General features: G+C 50.4%; 1 protein-coding gene across 1 annotated transcript in view; it reads right to left on the bottom strand.

Annotated features, from left to right (window-relative positions):
- The window catches only part of reck (reversion-inducing-cysteine-rich protein with kazal motifs), a 30,095-nt gene that overhangs the window by 2,945 nt on the left and 6,045 nt on the right, over window positions 1–21,105 (bottom strand). Inside the window, exons 2-19 of the mRNA XM_076047421.1 lie at window positions 16,616–16,674; window positions 15,656–15,730; window positions 13,542–13,578; window positions 12,425–12,510; window positions 12,286–12,333; window positions 12,146–12,179; window positions 11,703–11,900; window positions 10,956–11,220; window positions 10,689–10,862; window positions 8,179–8,391; window positions 7,905–8,041; window positions 7,401–7,544; window positions 7,119–7,304; window positions 5,528–5,699; window positions 4,679–4,868; window positions 4,282–4,492; window positions 4,090–4,163; window positions 2,632–2,787 (exon numbers count right to left, since the gene is read on the bottom strand). Coding sequence (XP_075903536.1) covers window positions 2,632–2,787; window positions 4,090–4,163; window positions 4,282–4,492; window positions 4,679–4,868; window positions 5,528–5,699; window positions 7,119–7,304; window positions 7,401–7,544; window positions 7,905–8,041; window positions 8,179–8,391; window positions 10,689–10,862; window positions 10,956–11,220; window positions 11,703–11,900; window positions 12,146–12,179; window positions 12,286–12,333; window positions 12,425–12,510; window positions 13,542–13,578; window positions 15,656–15,730; window positions 16,616–16,674 — 2,459 coding nt within the window. The remainder of the gene's footprint in view (window positions 1–2,631; window positions 2,788–4,089; window positions 4,164–4,281; window positions 4,493–4,678; window positions 4,869–5,527; window positions 5,700–7,118; window positions 7,305–7,400; window positions 7,545–7,904; window positions 8,042–8,178; window positions 8,392–10,688; window positions 10,863–10,955; window positions 11,221–11,702; window positions 11,901–12,145; window positions 12,180–12,285; window positions 12,334–12,424; window positions 12,511–13,541; window positions 13,579–15,655; window positions 15,731–16,615; window positions 16,675–21,105) is intronic.

Here is a 21,105-nt window from a genome sequence, read left to right as displayed (position 1 = left end):
AGAATGTTCTCTGGAGAAAAACAAAGGGCTCCAGGTATACCGTACCATACCGAAGAGGAGCCGACTCTCCAAATCCAATGGCAACTCTTTCTCTCGAGCCACCTCCGTTCTCTCTATTTGTGGCAATTTTCTTCAAAAAGTTCATCATGAGAAACACTGAATCTTTTTCAAGGCTGCAGGTTATTTCAGTTTATTCCTCTTCATTTCTAAAAAGTTTGTTTCAAATTCTACCTGTATTTTCAGCAACTGACAAACTTGGATTTTCTCAACCTGCCTTTTTATTCTATTTCTCAAAGACGGTGAAGTTGCAGCACTGTTCAGTTGGAGCCGTGCTGACTGTGAGAATCACTGCTTTATCTCTGCCTCCTCCTTCCACAGCAATTGATTCCTCCTTTCTTTTCCACACACGTTTCGTCCTGCGGTTCTGCGGCTGCTCGGAGCCGGACCCTCGGCTCCCTGTCGGACGCTGTCGGGCATGAACTGATTCTGTGCCAAGATTAGATTGGATTGTTGTTAAACTCCTGCCCGCAGACGTCTCAGCTCCAGATCCAGAGTCTTTTTTTAACCCAATTACTGGGTGACACACTAAACGGCTCCTCATTACAATAACCTCACACCATCCCCGTCAGGACCAGAGGGAACAAAGACGAGCTCAAAGACTCGGCATTATTTATTGCTGTTGTTGTTGTTATTTTTACATCATGCACAATGTCAACAGGGAGTAGATCACTTGTCCTCTCCGAGGCTGTAAACAAAGTTGACCCCCCCCGCTTCAGCCACGGGCAAAATGCAACATAACATAACATCAATCCCACAGCGCTGTTAAGATAAAAGCGGCTCGCTGGGCCGTGCTCGTGTTTTCTAACTATTGCACTCAGACAGCTGGGCTTTCAAGAGCAGGGTTTAAAACTTTGAAGCGCTAAACTCAAAGAAACAATTCAAAGAGAATCCAGGAACTTTGCCTCAATGTCCTTCTTCTGATGTTACAATTTGAAATTCTGTCAGAAAGACTTTATTTTCCACACTGCTTGTCCCTCTGCACTGGATCAATAAGAAATATTTTGCTGTGTTTTTATGGAACTCACTAAATTTAGTTATCATTATAGCTTGGAAATCTTTTGTGACGGACAAAAATCCAGAGGCTGCAAACGTGCTAAACATTCACTTCGTTGAATGTTCAAAGTGGCTATAGCCCTCTGCTGTGGGGCAACAAACCGACCAATCAGATCCCTGTCTGAATCCCTTTGGCTGTGTGAAGATAACACAGCTCAAGGTCGCTGTGGAGTGCAGCCCTTCATCGCTATGGCAACAAAATAGAACCAGAAGCCAGCCACCATTCATGGTAAAGGTTATGTTTTATGCCATTTGCTTTAATTAACTGCAATCTTGTTGTTCCACATCATAACTGTGCACAGATTTGAAACATCGCTCGCAGGTGCACAGTGAAATCACAAGACAGAGTGACTCGACTTTAGAGGAGTTTCATACAACATCCAGCTTGGGCTTTGACTTCAGGAAGAAGAAGAACTGGCAGAACTGGCAGCGTGTGATCAGGAGTCTTCAGTGTGTGAACTGTTGCCCGTCTCGTTTGCTGACACTCTGCTCACGTGGATGTGTGTGCAAGTGGAACACAGTGTTTTAGGTGAAGTCAGCGGCGGCGGCAAACACACGAGGCTCAATGCAACGACGATGATTAAAAAAACAAACCAAAATAAAACCAGAGTGGGCGCCTGCGTGTCTCGTCGCAGGATTATTTGAAGAAGAAAGAAGCAAAACGCAAACTTGAAAGATGAAGTGGGGTGAGATCAATGACAAGTAGCCCAGTTTTAAAGTCTGCGTAAAAGAGTCAGGCCATTACGCCTTTTTATCCAGCGAATCCAAGGCCCCTCTGATGTTGCTGCCAGTGCATCTTTGAGATCAACCAAGCTCCTTTTTGTCACGACGGCCAACAGGTGCACACCTTTCAAATGTATCAAAGCGGTTAGCGGGAAAAATAAATACACTTTTTCAGACATCTTGAACAGAAAAAGCTTCCACGGTCACCTTTTATCCCTCTGAAACACTCACCCATTCAGCAGTGTGTTTAGCCACAGAGAAAACTTTGCTGAGAGCCATGATCTGCCGTGAGGGAGTGCATGCTTTGTAATGAGCTCGGGGAGTGAAAGAGGCACTGATCATATTTTGGTGATGTGTATTTTGTACGGAAAAAATGTTGTTATTTTATATTTTGGTTCGGGCAGCGATGGTAAAGAAAGTGGTGAACTGGAACAGATGGAAGAGTGTGTGCCTCCCACTTGTTTACCTTGTGGTGGCATGAATATTCATGTTCACCAGCAGTAAGTAAGCAGAGTGCCGAGCATGAAAGAACTCCTGCTCTCCACTCCCATCACGCAAAAAACAAAGCAAGACAAAAACTCCCTCGGTAAATTTGGGAAAACATCCACATGAATTTTTAATATTCAGAAGCCACAGCTCTGTGTGTGTGTGTGTGTGTGTGTGTGTGTGTGTGTGTGCGTGTGCGTGCGTGTGTGTGTGCGTGTGCGTGCGTGTGTGTGTGTGTGTGTGCGTGTGTGCGTGTGTGCGTGTGTGTGTGTGTGTGTGTGTGCGTGCGTGTGTGTGTGTGTGTGTTACCTGCATGGGCGTGGGCTGCTGGTCCACGGGAGCGAACAGGACCACCAGCTCGTGGTCGATGCTCAGGTAGCCAAAGACGTCGCACTGAGGCACCGAGATGTGCAGCCGCAGGATTTGCAGGACGTTGTGCACAGTCACCGGCTGGTTCTTATTAAGCTGCGTGCCAAAGGTTACAGACAATATTGGTTGGTATATATATATATATATAAATATTTTTTTCAGCAGATGAAAAGCAGGAGGAACGAGGAAGCCCATTAACAGAAGCCTTGGAAGACTGGACACATTTGACAGTGCAACTTGTGAGGATGGTTGTTTTGCCTTTGGTGATTTTTTTCCATTTTGAACTTCCCTCCGACTGCTTTTCCCTTCCTCTGTTCAGTCCGCAGAATAAGAGGACAAACAGCTGGGAGGGAGGTGAGGCAGAGCGAGTGACACAAGCATTTATCACTCTTCTGCTGCTTCCTCAGACATTTCCTTTAATTCAGTCATATCTGGAGGTTGGACTGCTAATTAGCAAAAAAACAAAACCTGCACGGTGATTAAATGCAAAGTAGACCAGCGCTGAGCAGCTCTTTTTCATACATATTTGATCAGTTTTGAATCATGCGGACGACAACAGTGGAGCAGATACACAACTGTGCATCCATCCATCCATCTGCCCTTCTGTCTGTTATATAATAATATTCTTACCAAGATATTGTGTTCTTATAGTATGTGGGGTATATTTGGATAGAGACCAGTTTAGGGTCATGAATGATTAACACGGCGCTGTCAGCCTCCTGCTGCTGGAGGTTCGGATCGGCCGGCGGGCCGCACGGTCCGGCCCCCGCTGCTGCAACCGCGGCCCGACTCATAATCTCATATTTCTGGGCAGCTGTGGATCAGATCAGCTCCGCTTGTGCTTGGCATTAACAGGCTCAACGCCGCTGAGCTGAGGGATCGGCGGCCAAGTTGACAAACAGCCAAAGAGGCTTTGTTGGGCAATTAAGCTGATCAGGATGAGATGCCGCTGGGACTTATCAGCTGCTAACATGTCGGCATTTAGGCGTCGGCGGACTTCGCTGGCTTCGGGGCTCGTTTTCCAGGGAAGCTCCAGGGAGGGAGGGGGCGGAGGAGAGGAAGGAGAGGGGGAGGAATGTGGAACACATCTCTGCCTCCTCTGGATGCACATCAATCAACCACTACATCAAAACCGCTGCCAGCTGCGGCATTTACAGTAATTATGCTGCTGATGCAGAAACAAACATAGGAAACTGATAGAAGGAGGCGATCAGACATTTTCCCATGATGCCGTTCAGCTCCGATATCATCCAGTACACATTTCAAAGCCTTTTCTCTTTTTGGTAAAGAGTTCTTTTTTGCAAAAAGCTTAAGTTTGGTGTATGCAAAGTTTTTCCTCCCTCCAGGGCATCTTAGTAAATGCCTTAAGGAGGAAAATGAGCTTTGAGCTTCTCATACCTTTGAGAAGGTGTTCATCAGCTCTTTGTTCCAGAGGATCTGCAGCATGCTGGCACAGATGGGACAGCAGGCTCCTGTCAAAGAGAAAAGAGACCCATGGAGAGGTGAGGAGCAAGTCTAGACTGCAGACACACCCACCAAGGAGGCAGCGGCTCAACATCCACAATGGCTCCACGGCATCACGGCACTGACCGGGTGGGGTGACGGGCTGGCAGCCCGGGGAGGAGAGCGGAGGGCAGGGCACCAGGCTGCAGGCAGAATCAGGGGCCGCGTCAGTGAGGGGCCCCACGGCGTGACAGGGGCCCACGTAGTCCACGGTCACGCGGTCGGAGAAGGCGTCGCACACCGTGTTGTAGGTCTCGCCGTTGTGGCCGCAGACCTGCTGAGGTTTCCTGCAGGCGTCCTGGGAGGACCACACCAGACCAGGTTAGCTTGGTGACCACACAGCGAGCCAAGTCTTGGCTCCGCCCCCAGTGGCCCCCCTTGTTTTTGCTCTCGTCCAGTCATGCGGAAGGTCTGACCTGGCAATCAGTTTTCTGGATCACGTGCTCAAAAATCAAGAAGTCAACAGAAGCCCCGCCCACCTCACCTGGCAGTGGCCCATGTAGGCCAGGGTCTTCCCCGCCTGCTGCAGGTGGCACAGGCTCAGGTGCACCAGGCCGTTGGTGTCGCACACTGGCTCCACGCTGTTCTTGTCGCAGGGCGCCGGGCGGCCCACGCACTCGTACTGCGGGCAGTCCGACGAGTCGCTTAGACAGACGCGGTACTTGGGGACGCATCTGGTTTAGAAATAAAAAAATAGGGGAAAAAGAGAGAAGGAGGAAAACAGTTACTGAAGTGGCTGGCGTCCTGGTTCCGCAGCACATGACGTATGCGAAGGAACCTGGACAAAGGGCTGCAGCGGATGAGCCATTCCTCAGACAGAACGCAGGAGAAACCTTGCTGTGTTGCCACGGCAACCACTCTCCGCTCATTATGGCCTTTATTTGTACGTGCATGCGTGTGTTTAGACTTTTAGCAGAGACGACTCGTCCACCCATCCAGTCCCTTCAAATCTCATCTTCCTTTCAAAGTCATCTGTTTGTTGTCTGCCAAAGGCGACTTCCTGTTGCGCTCAAGTTCACCTCTGCCACGTCGCGCATTAAGGGACCCGCAAAACAAAGGTTGAAGGATAGATTTGACGGATCAAGTGCGATGGAAACTTCTCTCGCTGCGTCTCCGTGCTGTCAGTAAGAAAAAGCTAACAAAAAAAACCCAGAAAAAAACCCAACAACAACCGTTCCCCACTGTTCGGGACCCTCGCAGCGCCAGAACCAGCGCCACCTGCAACAACAACCCGGCTGCCACTCGGACCAAAGGGCGTCAGGAGAGGGAAGGCAAGGAAAAGGACGGAGGCCACAGAGTTTCTCCAGGACGACGTGGCTCCACCTGCTCCTACCTTTGGTTCCTCTGGCAGGGTTTGCCGGCGCACGGGTTGCTGAGGCGACACAGGCCGAAGACAAACTGGTGGTCCTTGAAGCCCAGGCAGCGGGCCACGCAGGCGCTGGGATAGGTCCGCCCGTTGGTGGCGCACACGGGGACGAAGCGGTCCGGACAGCTGCAGGAGAGACCTGAAGGTGGAGCACAAGATACGGAGAGTGAGGGAGGAAGGTCCAGGTGAGAGTGAGGTCTTTTTTTTTTTGCCCAATGTGAAATCCTACTCATTTGATTGTGTGTGTGTGCCACGTGGAGCAGATGGTGTCGTCAACAACAATAACAATAACAGCAACAACAATAGAGTGCGGTTCTGGTGGAGTTCCTTCTGTCCCGATTAGCCAGTCAGATCGTGGAGCTGATTATTTACCTCGTTAGTGTGTTTTGGCGGGGACAGACTGAAAGTTCTTTGGGTGCAAAACCTGCCTGAAGAGACTCGTTTGGCCTTTTAATTTGCCAGCAGCCTTTGATTTTGGACCCATTTCATGGAAATAATAAAAAAAAAAATGCTTAATGGGGCTGGCTGGAAATAAATGCATGAGGTAAATGCAATTTAAATAGGAACTGTGTCTGGCAGACACACAAGCTCCCGTTTTTAATTCTGGACCGGGCTTTGGATTTTGTTTTAATAAATTACCACTCTGGGTTTTGCATTAGCAGGCATTTCGATCAGCCTGGCTCACCGGTTGCAGTCCGTTTGGTCACAAACCTGATTTGCTCTTTGTTTCCCCTCCTTGCTGCTGATGCTGCGGTGGCTCCTGGTGGCCACCACCAGTTCTGCAATGCTCGTCACGTCTGACCTCGCTGTCAGCAAGCGCCCTTTCCCAACATAAACTGGCTGAATGTGAATTGAGTGGATTGTGACTTATTCATCTAACCCAGCTTAACGTTCTTAGCCTTCTGTGATTAGGGGGCTGGGAGCCAGCCAATCAGCTCACAGAAAGTCACCTGAAACGGCATGGTTTAGTAGAAACTGACTGAAGACAGCCGAGTCTCTTTGGAGAAAAACAGAAAAATTAGAGGAAAAGAATGAGAAAAATCCCAAGTTTACTGCTGCTCTTAGGCAACCGCAAACCAGCTTTGACTTGTTGGGTTGAAGAGTGCAGGAAATCCGGTGCAATAAGAGCCGAGTGGAACCGGTTCTTCTTAGAAGTGCTTACAAAAACAAATAAAAAAAAACAGACCAAAAAAACTGGAAAGATGTGGAGTTGGAGGGAAAATAAGTCTAAGAGCGTGTGTGTGGTTTGATTCTTCAATTGCTTTTTTCCCACCACAATAACAGCAATGCAGCTAGACAGCAGGCAGCCACTGGCTGCGGGAAGACATGCACGACAGTCAGCCTCAGCTCTCACCGCCCAGTGTGATGGAAACAGCACTTGACACTAGTGATGAATCCACTGACTTATCAGACACGAACCCTGCTGGGGTGTCAGCTCATTGGTCCGACGTGACCTTCTCCTCCCGCCGCTCACTGAGGCCGTTTTTTTTCCACATCAAACAGAGAACAGGACTGATTTTCCACCCAGGCGGTGGGCCTCGGTGGGGGTCTGACTTACTCTTCCTTTGTCCTGTGCTTCTGTGCTTGCTGGTGTCCACGCAGGGCATCTCCACGCAGTTCTCCAGGCGGCCACTGGGGCCGCAGGTGCACACCTCATAGCAGCCGGCGGGCCCGGCGCGGGTGGGCACCTGGACGCGAGCTTCCTGCTGCACCAGGTACTCGGAGGCCTCGCACATCTTGCAGCCTGAAGGGCACACGCAAAGTCAGAGCGCTGCATGCATGCATGGCAGGTGCAGGTGCAGGTGCATGTGCAGGTGCAGGAGCAGGGTGGGGGCGGCACCTGGCACGCAGACAAACGGCTGGCAGTTGATTTCGTCGAAGCAGCCCTTCCGGTTGACCTGGCACAGGTGGTTGCCGGGGCAGGGGTTGGGGTTGCACGGGTGGACCACCTCCTCCACGATGTTGCTGCTTACAGAACTTGGAGCTGGAATTAAAATTCACAGGTTTGGCTTTAGAAAATGAGCGACTGGGACCTTTTCACATGTACAGGTGTCGGTTCACGAGCGTATAGGAGAGCATATAGACTGCTGCTGCGTCTCATCCGTCGTGCCTCAAGATAAACTGACAGCACTGACAACATGTCACACACTGGAGTTGAATAAATCTGAATAAGTATCATGTGGCAGTGATTATATCATGCAGAAGCATCCGGTGCACATGCAGAGGGGAACAGCTGTGCTAAAGGAGAGCTTTGGTAAATGCAACATATCATAAATGTAAGGGAGACTGCCTGTGCGCCTGTGTTTCTTTGCCCCCTGGTGGCCAAGGGATGCATGTCACTCACTGAGGTATCTGCGCAGCGGGATGCAGCGTTCAGGGTCGTCGATGGGGGACAGCATGTCGCAGAGCCTCTCCGGCGTCATGCCCTCGTGGAAGCGCTTCCTGTCGCCGCACTGCGTCAAGATGTCCACGCAGTCTGACCTGCGGACGAGTCGAAGAAGTTCAAATTAAAATCAATCAATCAATCAATCAATCGACTTTTACGTATAAAGCCCTAAATCACACCTCAATCAAATCATAAAAAAAAAAAAAAATCAACACATTGTTTCCTGACGCACTTGCAGATGACGCTCCCTGTGAACTTGCTGTGACACGGTTTGATCTGCAGCGAGCAGGCCACGGCCTTCCACATGTCCGGCAGACACTTCCTGATGTCCAGCACTGGGATGTTCATGAAAGGCATCTTGATGGTGCCATTGGACCACAGCCTGATGTCGCTCATGGCGCCCTGGTCAGACTGCATGTTGCAGCTGCGGAACAGCTCAGTTGGCCTGCGCACACACAAATACACGCACACACACACACACACACACACACACACACACACACACACACACACACACACACACACACACACACACAAGTAATAAGTCACGTAAGAGTCACGTAAGAAAATACCAAAGTTGTTTCGGATTATTGCCGCGACACTCCGACGACGGAGGCCAGATTGTTTTTCTTTTGCAGCACGGCGGGAAATACGTTTGATGTGAGACTGCTGGGTTTGGCCTCCACTGAGTCGCCCTAATGGCGCCATTTGAAGGAGAGAGCGAGAGAGAGAGAGAGAGAGAGAGAGACAGAGAGAGAGAGAGAGAGAGAGAGAGAGAGAGAGTGAGAGAGAGAGAGAGAGAGAGAGAGAGAGAGAGTGAGAGAGAGAGAGAGAGAGAGATGGACGGCTCCAGGGAGGAGGAAATAAGTGAAAGAAATGTTCAATGCTCATTGCTGTTGCAAATGCTTCAAACAAATTTGCGGCACAGAGCTGAAGATGAAGGACGAGGGTACACATCTGCAGTTCTGCTGATAACAAATAACAACCATAACAACCGGCAAAAACGCAGGGAGCCTCAAAAAAGACAAAATATTAGAGGGACTTTAATAAGATTCGGATTTTTTGCAGAGATTAAAAAAAAAAAAAAAAAATGTCAATAGGCTTGAATTCTGCAGGAAAGCTCTCCCTTTGCTCCGAACTTTGCTGTGAAAGCACTTGTAACATTCTTGCAGATACAAGGTAGAGCAGATAAAGTGATATTTTCCAAAAAAGACAAACAAAACCCAAACATTTATATCAGGCTTCTCAAACCTCCTTGCTGCCTGGGTCTGTGTCTGACTTTGTACGAGTTCTGAAAAGGATTGGAACCTGAAATGGAAAGTGTGGCATGAGTGGTGTATACGGAGGAACACACTGGCTATTTACTCCGCTCCACTCAGAACAGCCTTTTCAGAGGAAGGTCAGCAGGAAATTAGCAAAGCGAAGAATCATTCAGCGAGCACACGGGCGTGCAGACCGAGTGAGCGAGTTGCTCTCTGAGTCACCGGGTTTGGAACTGGAGTCGGGGGTGAGGAGTTGTTGTGCTGGCTGCAGGGTTCTGCTAAATGTTTGCATTGCATTCTGGGAAGCAAAGTGCCCCCGGTGTTTGGCCTCCACGCTGCTCCCGACTAAACAACCCAGAGTTTGAAGCCCTCAGGGGGGACCAGATAAGCTACGCAGGCCCCTCCAGGGGCCCTTTAAAGGCAACGCAGAGGCACCAGACCCAGTTTGTGGACTTAATTTCCCACAATGCCACAGCACGAGTGCCAGCTACACCGCTGTGTGCAATTTTACAAAAACATTTCTCTTTGTGTGAGATTAAAAGGACAGAGAACTTTCTTCTGGTGAAATTTAGCAGCTCAACAAGTGTCATGTTTTTGTGTCTGGGGCTAAACGTGTGCGTCTGTGTGTGTGTGATTGAGTATGTGTGTGTGTTTGTGTGTGTGTCAGTGTGCAGCCTTTGAAGCCGCTCCATTTGGCCTTTGGCCCCATCTGCAGACAGTGTGTAAAATAAGCCGGGGCGCTGCAAACTCCTGCGTCAACCTGGGTTCAATATAAATCTGTCTCTTTGTTTTCCCTTTCGGTGCCTCTCGCAATTTCACACAGATGTTCAAAGGAGACCAAGTAAAAGGGCGACGGAATGGGTGCAACAGGGAAAAATTGACTCCTTTTTTTCCTTTCAATTTTTTTCTCCTTTAGTGTTTGAACTTTTGAACTTTGATCATATCGTTGCATCTCATGAAAGAAAAGGCAGTTAAGTCGTCCATCCATCATCCATCCATCCATCCATCCATCACCCATCCATCCATCACCCATCCATCCATCACCCATCCATCCATCCATCATCCATCCTCTTCATCCAGTTTCTCCTGCACTCACAGGGGTTTGCTGGAGCCCATCCCTGGTGTCATGGGGCGACTCATGCAGGGTGTAACCTGCATGAGTCATCACACAGCCATATTGAAAAAACAAACAACCATTCACACACACACACACTCACACACACACACACCTAGAGAGAATTTAGAGCTGGCAATTTGCCTGACGTGCATGGTTTTGGGCTGTGGGAGGAAGCCGGAGAAGCTGCAGAGAACCCAGGGAGACCCAGGCAGACCCAGGCCGACCCAGACAGACCCAGGCAGACCCAGGCAGACCCGGGGAGACCCAGAGAGAACGCGCCAATTAAATCACACATCAGAGTGAAACAGCAGACAGAGTGAGAGTTGGGGAGTGTGAGCGCGGACGAGTGTGTGTGTGTGTGACCTGTTGTTGAAGTTGGTGCAGTAGGACAGGCCCTTGCAGCCCAGCTGACACGGCTCCCTGACGTCCGCCAGGCAGTTGATGAGCTCCGACTCCACCGGGTTGTACTCGCACAACTGGTCGAAGTCCTGCAACGTCTGGCTGCCCCAGTTGGTGCTGATCTCCCGGCACATTTCCCTGTCGGGCAGCAAGGAGGGCGGGGCACCGTTTATTTCAACCTGGCTGTTTCCCCCCCAGAGCTTCCGGGAGCGCAGAGAGACGAGCCCCTACCTGCACACGGTGGTGTTGGCCTTGGAGCAGCAGTGCAGCTTGGCGCAGTCCATCTTGGCCGGGTGCGGCGTCTCCTCCTCGGGCGGGGACGGCGGGTGCGAGCTCTCCAGGAAGCACTGCCACATGGGGTCCTGGGGGAGGGGCTGGGAGCCGCACTCCTCGATCAGACCCTCCATGATCTCGTGCTCGGTGGACATGGTGCGGAGGATTCGGCGGCAGGACTCCTGGCAGTGCGGCGCCTCGGCCCGGTCGCAGCAGTACAGGCCTGGCAGGATAGAAGCATCATTCATTCATTCATTCATTCATCTTCTATACCCGCTTATTCCTCTTCATTAGCAAGTTAAATTGAATTTTTCTGACGCATCGCTGGTTCGGATTTCACTGCTCTTAAACTGGGCTGCTTCGTGGGAAACGTGACTTTAAAAAAAATTGTTTTTTGCTCACTCGGCCTGGAGATTTTTTCTTCTAGCTCAAGATACCTGAGAGAATGACACTGCACCGCTCACTCCTCACTCCTCACTCCTCACAACAGCAGAGGTGAGAAAATGACAGGAAATGGAGAGTAAAAGTAAAAAGACCAAGAAGAGAGGAGGGAGGGGAACAATGGCTGAGTGGTGACAAGAGACAGGAAAAGGAGAGAAAAGAAGGAAGGAAATGTGGAGGTGGAGAACAGGAAGGAAGGAGGGAATGGAAGGAGAAGTGATGAGAGGGAAGGGAGTAAAGAGAGAGGCGGGAGGGTGAGCCTACTGTCAATGGGGCTGCGGATGGGGTAGGACTTGGTGAAGTTGCTGACGCAGTTGAGCAGCTGCGTGCTGTGGCTCTGGCAGTACTGCTGGACGGCGTTGATCTGCGACACGGTGGGCGTGGAGTCGGTCCTGAAGATGGCCTGGCAGTACTCCCGGCAGGTGGTGTGGCGGCCGGCGTAGCTGCAGCACGTCGAGCCCACTGCAGGAGAGGAGCGGCCGCATGGTGAGGACGAGGCAAGGCGAGGACGAGGCAAGGCGAAGACGAGGCAAGGCGAAGACGAGGCAGGGTTAGGACGAGGACGAGGCAAGGCGAGGACCAGGCAAGGCGAAGGTCAGGACCAGGCGAGGTGATGACGAGGCAAGGCGAAGACGAGGCAAGGTTAGGACGAGGACGAGGCAAGGCGAGGACACTCTTCCCTCACGTCCCCTCTTGGAACAACTTACTTTCATTCTTGGTGATGCAGCCGTACAGAGAGTTCTGAAACAGTGAGAGAAACCCCTCGGTTAGCTGTCATCCTGCTGGTGAGCCACAAGGTGGCGCCAAAACAGGTTTTTAAATAATAATTGAACATTTGCAACCTCACCTCTGTGACTTTCTTGCAAACTTTGGTGATGTCATTTTTAGACGAGGCCTGCAGACGAGGAGGACGGAAGCAGGAGTTAACAGTTACACATTAAAAGAAAAGTGGATGTGCACGTGTTGTTTTTCCGCCGATGCCTCACCTGCCTGCATTCCCTGCGACACTCGGCTGAGATGGCCAGCTCGCAGCAGCCAAGCCCCACCCACCCGTCGGACTTCCTGGACACTCCTGCGAACAAATCCAACACACCCGACGCTTTAACATCCTCATTGTGCTGTTTCTGTATTTTAATTCAGCTGTAAAGAAATTCAAACACTATCACACAAAAATCCACTTTGCCATTCAGGCTTGTGGGGCCATGAGGGGGCGGAGCCTGACGAAAGATGCCCCCTTCCTTGCAGACCCCGAGAGACAAAACATATTTTACGACGTGGAGGCCGTCACGGCGCTGACAGGTAGATTTGTCCTGAGCACCGGCGGCGGGACGGAGGGCCTTTGATCCGCCGCCGGCTGTCGGCTCGGCTCAGGGCCGGCGCTGCTCACAGCTGGAGCTGCTCCGCTCCCCCCCCTCTTGTTCTCATGCCAGCTTTGGCTGAACGTCACGTCTCGTGTCAGCTCTCGGGGTCAAAATGCCCTGATCTTCCCCTACAATTCTAATCGCACTGTAATCCCATTCAGCCGTTGAACCCTGACGAGGACTTAAGAGAGTGAGAGGAAAAAAAAGAGGGATTTAAAGGAAACCGGAGCGAAATGGAGGAGGTAAATCCTTCAACATTATCTGTCGTGTCTTCTCGACACGCGGCAGGAGCCTTTAACCGGGTTGACATGACACACTAGCTCCCAAGAAAGAAGATCTGATTTCACATATCTATGGATTTTATTTCACTCATCTGTCTGGGAAAAAAAAACAAGCCTGGAGAAAAACAGCTGGTAAGTGGAGCATGTCAAGTGTGGCCGCCGTGAGTTTACAAGCTGGCAGTAGCTTCCTGTTTCAATCACCACCACAAAACCCACGCTGCGGCGCCGTCCCCCAGCGAAGGCCGCGATTGGTCCGCTCACATTTTAACCAGCTTGGAAAACGGATTGTGATTTATTTTTTTGAGTCTTTCAAGGCGCATCTGCCGGAACTGTTCAACTTCAAATCATTGTGATGCGACTGTCTGGCAGGGTCACAAAGACTATAGCACTCTCGCACACATGCACACACACACACACACACACACACACACACACACACACACACACAGATGTGGTCTTACCTGGTAGGGTGGAGTTGACGCACAACCAAAGTTCGTTCTGCGGACGGAGAGAAGGAAAGAAAACATGGTGTTGACATATTTTGCCTTCATGTGCTGCACATCTGAAACTCGCACGCTGGCGCTGCCTCTTTTCTTTTACAAGCTGTTGTTGTTGTTTTTAGACGATCCTGTGGCCGCAGTCACGTCATGCGAGTGGAACCACACCAGTGTAAAAAAGCCTGGGGTCGGCTACACTCGTCCACTTTGTGGCTCTCGGGGTTTGGGAGTCTTGGGGATGACGGGGAGAGAGCGACGTGTACGGCACTGCAACATCTATTTGCCGCTCCTCTGATTTACCGAGCCTCGCTGCTTTTTGTTTGGAACGCACGTCAGCGCTAACACGCCGCTCGCTGGCAGGCCAACAAAGGCCGCTGTCGGCGGTGCGTCGCAGCCGTTTTACGAGGGCACGGCGAGGATGGACGGCGCGTCGCCGCCGAGCATAAACATGATTTGCAATGAGGCGGCAGAGGCCACGACTCAGGCGAACAAAAAGAAAAAGAAAGATGGAAAACAAACCAAAAAAAAAAAAAAAACACTTGACAGGAGAAATAATGTTTGGATGACCAGAGATGGAGATCTTAGTGAGTCTCTGTTTACTTGTTGTTTTCTTTTCTCCCTGACTTTGAAGCTGAGAGTGCTGCGGAGAGAGATGGGTCTCTTCATCTGTCTCTGCATCATGTATCGGCGTATCAATCAAAAAAAAAAAAAAAAAGAACCTTTATTCTGGTCCAACAGCAACAAGGACAACCACATGTGGCCAGATCTTGCACCTCGGCTACAAGGTCTGGTCTGCACAACCTTCCTGCTCTGATACTGACGCAGAATGCTGAAGATCTCCGCTGGAGTCAAGGAGTCAAGGAGTCAAAGAGTCAAAGAGTCTGTGTCGGAGCAGCAGGAGCGCTGTTGACAGTCTGGAGCAGCAACCTGTGACTCTTTCCTAAATGTTGACAGCACCAAACCAGACCAAAAAGCTGAACATGTCAGAAAACTAACTGCTGCCATTAAAAGAGAGTTCTTTGGTTGCTGGCCGGCTGTGCCAGCAGCCAGACTCCTCCTTGTTCACGGTGCCTGAGTGGTTTTTATTTTCCATCCACAGAGACCAAAAGAGCTGAACTTCTAAAGCTGTGGCCTTGGACTGGCGTGCCAGTTTATTAATGATCAAACAAGTGATCGCATACTGCAACAAAAGGACCACAAACGTCTTTTATCCTCTGTGTTGGAGTACTGCTTGTTCTGACCAATGAAATCATCCCCCCTCCAGTCACAATCAGAGGCTCCTTGACATCACAGCACCATGTTTCCATCCTCTTCTGCTGAGTGAGGCCGAGAAGAATCTACAGCTTCACCGAGTGTGAAAAAGAGGCATATTCCCCTTCTGTGACCTCGAAAAGTGTGACAGAAACAACACAGTGTTTCAATTGCGCCGACGTGTTTCTTGTGCTTCTCTTGTTTAACCAGCCGGAGGAAATGAAAACAACACAAGGCAACGCGGGCAGGAAGAACGATGACGGCGAAGCTTCAAAACTAAACAGGGAACTGCAGCACTTGCGAAGCTCATTCAGCGGCACCACAATCAAGGAGCAAAAACCACACTGGACTGCAGCGCCGTTAACTGGAGGAGATCAAACAGAAGGGAGGCCGGAGCGGCGACGGGTGTCGTCGCTGAACGCAGGGTACCAGTGTGTGGCCAGGTCTAATTACTGGTGCTGCTGGTCGAGATGCTGCTGGTCGGGAGACCAGAGCAGAACCAAAGCGGCTGCCTGCTTTGTAATTAGCCGCGGTGGGAGGAAGGCCTGGGCCCCGCCAGTGTGTGTGGTGTGTGTGTGTGTGTGTGTGTGTGTGTGTGTGTGTGTGTGAGATACGGTGTGGTTTACCCAGGTGCCCCAGTCCTCCACCAGCTCACTTCCTGTATCAATGCAGCGCCTGCTGCCCCTGGACCTCCTCACTGCTGCCACCACTAGCACCACCAGAAGTGGCTCAAACTGTTTGTTCTTGGTTTTGGCTCTGAAATACATGATTACACATGCCACCCTATCAGCCGGTGTCCCAGCAGGGGGCACTTTGGAGCCACTCACCATGGACTCTGGACAGTAGCTGGGTAGGCGCTGCAGGAGATGCTTCAGACGGGACTCGCTCTTTATCATAGCCAGCTGCAGGACCGTTGAAAGGAGAAGAAAAAGAATTAGTGAGACAATTTGAAATCTGTGTTGACGTCACCCGTGATGGTTGTTTCAGAGCTGGAAGAGTCTTTTTTCTTCCTGTGAAAGTGGGCGAGGTGGTTTCCAAGAAAAATATTGAATGGTTTAACGTCAAGACCTTTTTTCAGGCTGGCTCCCATTACAGCTAAAAGGGTTCTGCTGGTGAATACACACACACACACTGAAGGACATTTTAAGGCTTTTATACTCCTTAAGGGTAATTATCCCTCCTCCTCCTCCCCCCCCCCTTCCATCGATTTCTTCTCGTCCGCCTGGTTTTCTTTCTTCCGTCTTCTCAGATGTTCACGGAGGTTTATTATTGTTCCGAACATATCTGTCACCGTTATTGTTGTGCTAAATCTCTCTCCCCACTCTCCTCCCTTTGGCCGGCCGAGCGCTGATGTCAAGCTGTAAGAGCTCGACGAGTTCCATTCAGCCGCCGCCGCTCCAGCGTTCGGCCACTTCAAAAGCAGGGGTGGAGGAGAAGAGGAGGAGGAGGAGGAGGAGGAGGAGGAGGAATAGGAGGAGGGGGTCTCGAACCCTCGGCCGCTTCCTTTCACATCTCGCTCGTGAGAGAGAGGTAGTGGGACAGAGAGAGAGAGAGCGAGGGAAAGAGCATCACCTGCTCCTAATTGAAAGCGGCTGGGACACAACTTTTTGTTCTGCACTTCAAAGAGACCAGAGACAAAAAAAACTTTACACGGCTCCTTCAGAGGAACTGCTTTTCACCGGCCGGCCGTAATGGGCTGAGGAGGGGGCCTGTGTGCCAGTGTGCACGTGTGCGTGAGTGTGCGTGAGTGTGCGTGAGTGTGTGTGTGAGTGTGTGCGTGTTCCTACCTGGTCGCAGGCTTCCTTACAGGATGAGAACTCTGCGGCATGTTGGCAACAGGACGGATCTGCAGACAGGAGGCGCCCAGTTAGTTTGGACAAGCAGATGAAATGTGCCACGTTTCAGAGGTTCACGTATACGAAAAACTCATCATGTTGAAAAACATTTAAAAGACCAAAGGCATAAAAGGATGAAATTGTCGCCACAAACAAACCCAGGCTCAAGTGTTGTTAGATGGGAAGCTGAGCTGTTTTAAATGATAAAGACAATTTGAAAAACACTCATTTCAGCCCCGCAGCTGCTGCAGGAGGAGGTCGGTCCTGCTGACACCGGCTGATCAAAACCACAACGCCTGCTCATCAGTGGGGGGGGGGGGTTGTGAGCACCTTCTCCTGAAGTGAGCCTGTGCCCTCTGGATTCCATCACTCTGGTCCAGATTGGACGCACTCAAAGACAGAGAGCACATGTGTGCAAGTCCATGGTGGAATTCTCTTTGAGAGTCTCCTGCTGCACGTCAGGGCAGATCTTTTGTTTGAATACGCAAGATTATTATTTTTTTTTATTTTTAAGTTAATTCCTTTCAAATATATACTTTGTATCTATGCAGTCTCAGGATGTTTCTGCAGAATGGAATGATGTCCACAAGAGGGCAGCAAAATAGGTTTCGAGGAGGATTCTTTTTAATTGTTTGTTTGCTTTGCTATGATAATGATGTCATTACTTTTCCTGAGATGCCCCCACCATGTAACGTGAGATCTAAAAAAAATAAACAGAAAAAATACAAACAACTCTTTGTTTTCCTACCGACACCTGGCAGCTGTTCGTGCTCCAACATTCACTTATTTATTTGGGACTGGGCCCCGGCACACTTTGAAGCACTTTTTGAGCACAAAGCAAACATAGCGTCTGCCTTTTGTCATCAGGGCGTCGCCCATCAATCAGCATCAAACGTGACAGAACCCTCCACCAAAATTAATTACCTCGCTATCTTAAGAAAACAAGGTTCCTTCTCCTCAAAATCTTGACAAGAAAGCAACAAAAATAACTGGAGCCTCTGAGAAAACAAAGGAAGTTAATCCGTTCCGAAAAGAAAACAGAGGGGTAAATGAAAGAGACGTGCCGACTGGCTGGGCCTGGTGCAGTGCAGTGCAGTGCAGTGCAGTGCATCTGCTTTCACTGAAGACAAAGACACGCAGGCCAGGAGAACTCTGACTGTTGCAGCAGGGAGTTAAAGGAGTGCAGAATGCATCTTCTGCACACCATCAATGGCCTGGACACTCGACACATATTTTTCTCCTGTGGGAGCTCAGGCGGCCTGATGGACCTGCTGCTCTCATCTATGGAGCTGCGCTGAAAACTTTCCTCCAGCTTTATGTTTTAATCTGCTCCGGCTCTGGGCCGACTGGATGAAGCCAGAATAAATGGACAGGAGCTCCCTCAGTATCTCTCTCTCTCTCTCTCTTCTCTCTCTCTCTCTCTCTCTCTCTCTCTCTCTCTCACACACAAACACACACACACACACACACTCAGAAAGAGCTTTACCAAACAATGGCAGGTGACATAATAATTTGAGGGGCGGGGCTTAGCGGATGACTGTTCTCTGCTGTACTGTTCCCCGGGCCCCCGCCAGCGGGCCGCTAATGAGCGCTGGCCCCATTCTGGTTCTGCACACAACAGGAACCAGCGACTCCCCCCCATCTGGGACACATTGTTGCACTCCGGTCGCTCCAACGCAGGGAGGCAAAGTGTCGTGGAACTGCACTCCTCCGTGGGGCAAACCCAGCAGAGTGACGCTGTCGCATTCTTACATGCAACATTCTGCATCACGCAGACGGCAACAAAAAAAAAAAAAACGCGCACGACTGAGTAGATCGTAGAAAAAAAGTATGTTACATCCGACTGACTGCGAAATACATCTGAGGCTGCAGAAATTGCAGCGCACTGTTTACCATTTTGCCAAGTGCTGCACGGCGGTCCCGCGATGCTGCGTGAAGGATTCCTCGGGGGTCATTTGTTTGGAGCTTTGGTTTGTGAGGGCCAGCGGAGAAGCAGAAAGAGACTCTGATTACAACTGTGGCGCTAAAGTCTGAATCACCGCAGTCCAAGAAAACCCCAGAAAAATTAAATTCCTATGTCAGTGGTGAGAGTTTGAAGGTTGACTCTCCCACAAGGTTCTGCTCTAACTGAGAAACTTGTTCATTTCTGTATTTAAAAAAAACAAAAAAAAACAGTTAAAAGAAATGAAGCCAGCTGGTCATTAAAGACGCCGACACACACTTTCACACACCACAGTTCCTGTAGCTGTAGTGAGGGTTTTTTTTCTCCGCATGATGTCCGAGAACTCACACAGGGAGCAACATTTGGCCCAACAGTTGGGGAGTAGGGTGGCTGGAGGGGTTGGAGGGGGTTGGAGAGGGGTTGGAGGGGGGTTGGAGGGTATTAACCTCAAAACATTGGAATCATCGGAAGGTAAATTGTCTCCTTTTGTCGTCTCCATTGCGCAGAAAAAAAAAAAAATCAAAAGCCAACTTTGCAGTCTTGCAGTGAGTGCCGACAGTCTTACGACATCAGCGCCCGCATTCATTTACATGTTTGCCAGTTCATGTGATGACATTCAAAAATCCAAAGTCACGCCCCAGCGTCGTCAATCAAGCAATCCTCAAAAAGTGGCCATTGTTTATGGTTTATGTTCTTCTCCCAGTCGCAGAGAACAGAGTCCACAGCATCAGTTCATCAAGACGCTTCACCGACTCAACAATGAAAACAAAAAAATAACAACCAAAAGCCCGCTACTCTGCATGACACGTGATTCACAGCCAGCACTTATTCAGTCCACTGCAGACCTCATTGATTTAATATCGCGATCGCCCGAAGTCTCATGAATGAAACATCAGCCGCTCCGGCGTCAGCGTCCATTCCCACGACGACGGCGACGCTCATCTGGTTTCCTCTCTGTCGGCTGCAGCTGCGTGACCTGTGCACCATTTACTGCACACAATGCACAAGTAGGCTTGCAACTGTTTCACATGTGGCCAGCAAAATATGGGGAAAATACTTTTTATCCTTTTCTGAAACGCACAGATCTCAGGGCAACTCTCGGAGGAGACGCCGAGTTTGTTGTCGTGCGACGGACGGAGCGCGCAGACAGACGAGAGACAGACAGACAGACAGGCAGGCAGGCAGGCAGGCAGGCAGGCAGGCGGGCAGGCAGGCAGGCAGGCAGGCAGGCAGACAGGCAAGACGCCGTGTCCACCGCTCCTCTAATCTCCTGCCTCTGCAGCAGCGGCAGGCAGGCAGCAGGGCCACTGGCCTGGCCCACTTCAACAATAATAAGCACTATTCCAGTTATGACAAACACGCCGCAAAATAGCCGCCACACTCAAGACTGGGAGCCAGCTGTGCCCCCCCCCCCCAACCGCTCCCCCACCTCTGAGGAGATGTAACATTACTCTGGGTTTCCTGCCAGCCAGTTTCCAGGATGTATGTGAGTGTGTGTGTGTGTGTGTGTGTGTGTGTGTGTGTGTGAAGTGGTGAAGTGGACACAAGGGCGTGGCTTCTCCAGCAGTTGGAGGGTATTTGAAGAAGAGGCCAGAATCGGTGGTTTTTCAGATGGAAAATCTGGTTTCGTGTTCATGAGTGTCGGATGATGATTTAGCAACGTGAAAAAAAAGATTGAAACCCTGTTGTGGTGAGCGAGGAAGCCCACTGTTAGGATTCTTGGCACAACACATGTCAAGTCAAAGCAGCTATGAGAAAGCCGGAATGTCCAAACCCTAAATATCAGGGTTTGTTTCCCTTTCAACTAAAGTGGCACAATCAATAAAAGTCGGGACCACTCAATCTTTTGCTTTTGTCCCCCCCGGTTGGTTGGCAGCTTTCAACAAACGCCTTTTCCTTTGAAGCAGCTGTTTGAGTTACGATATGACTGACGGACCCAGCAAGACGATTGGTTCACTGCGACTGTAGTTTGGTGTAGTTTAGAGACGTTCCGCAGATCGAGCAAACATCCTCCCACAAATGTTGTTTTGATTTTGATTTTTTTTAGGCCCTGCATTTAGACAGAGGAGCTTTTCTAAGCGCAGTCGGAACGGCTGGCTTGAGCTGAAGCAGAGAGCCCAGCAGGAAGCCAGAGGTGCGAGGGCAGCAGATCTTGGCCTCGGCAGTTGGTTTTCTGTTCCCTCCCTCAGCAAGGTGAACGTCAGCGGGCCCAGTGTGCACAATGTTGGGAGCAGAGAGTCTCCCTCCAGCATTCCTCAGAGCCGCCGCAGACTCTGTGGGCCGGGGTTAATGCTTGCAAGTCAGAGGTCACTTCCTGTGCATTGATTAATTGAGACGTGCCTTCAGCATTATAGGGGACCGACTGGGTCGAAGAAGGAGGAGGAGGGGGAGGAGGTGGAGGAGGAAGCCGCACGGCTGCATGTCCAGGTTCCAGGAATAAAATCCCGCTCTGCTGCCGCACAATGCGCAAAACCTTGCAAGGCTGAGTGTCCAATTTGGT

This window comes from Nelusetta ayraudi, unplaced genomic scaffold (assembly GCF_046127955.1).
Source record: "Nelusetta ayraudi isolate G7.1 ecotype Tasmania unplaced genomic scaffold, CSIRO-AGI_Nayr_v1 ptg000094l, whole genome shotgun sequence".
Classification (NCBI taxonomy): Eukaryota; Metazoa; Chordata; class Actinopteri; order Tetraodontiformes; family Monacanthidae; genus Nelusetta; species Nelusetta ayraudi.
The sequence above is the reverse complement of the archived record's forward strand: the minus strand, read 5'-3'. Positions and strand labels throughout refer to the sequence as shown.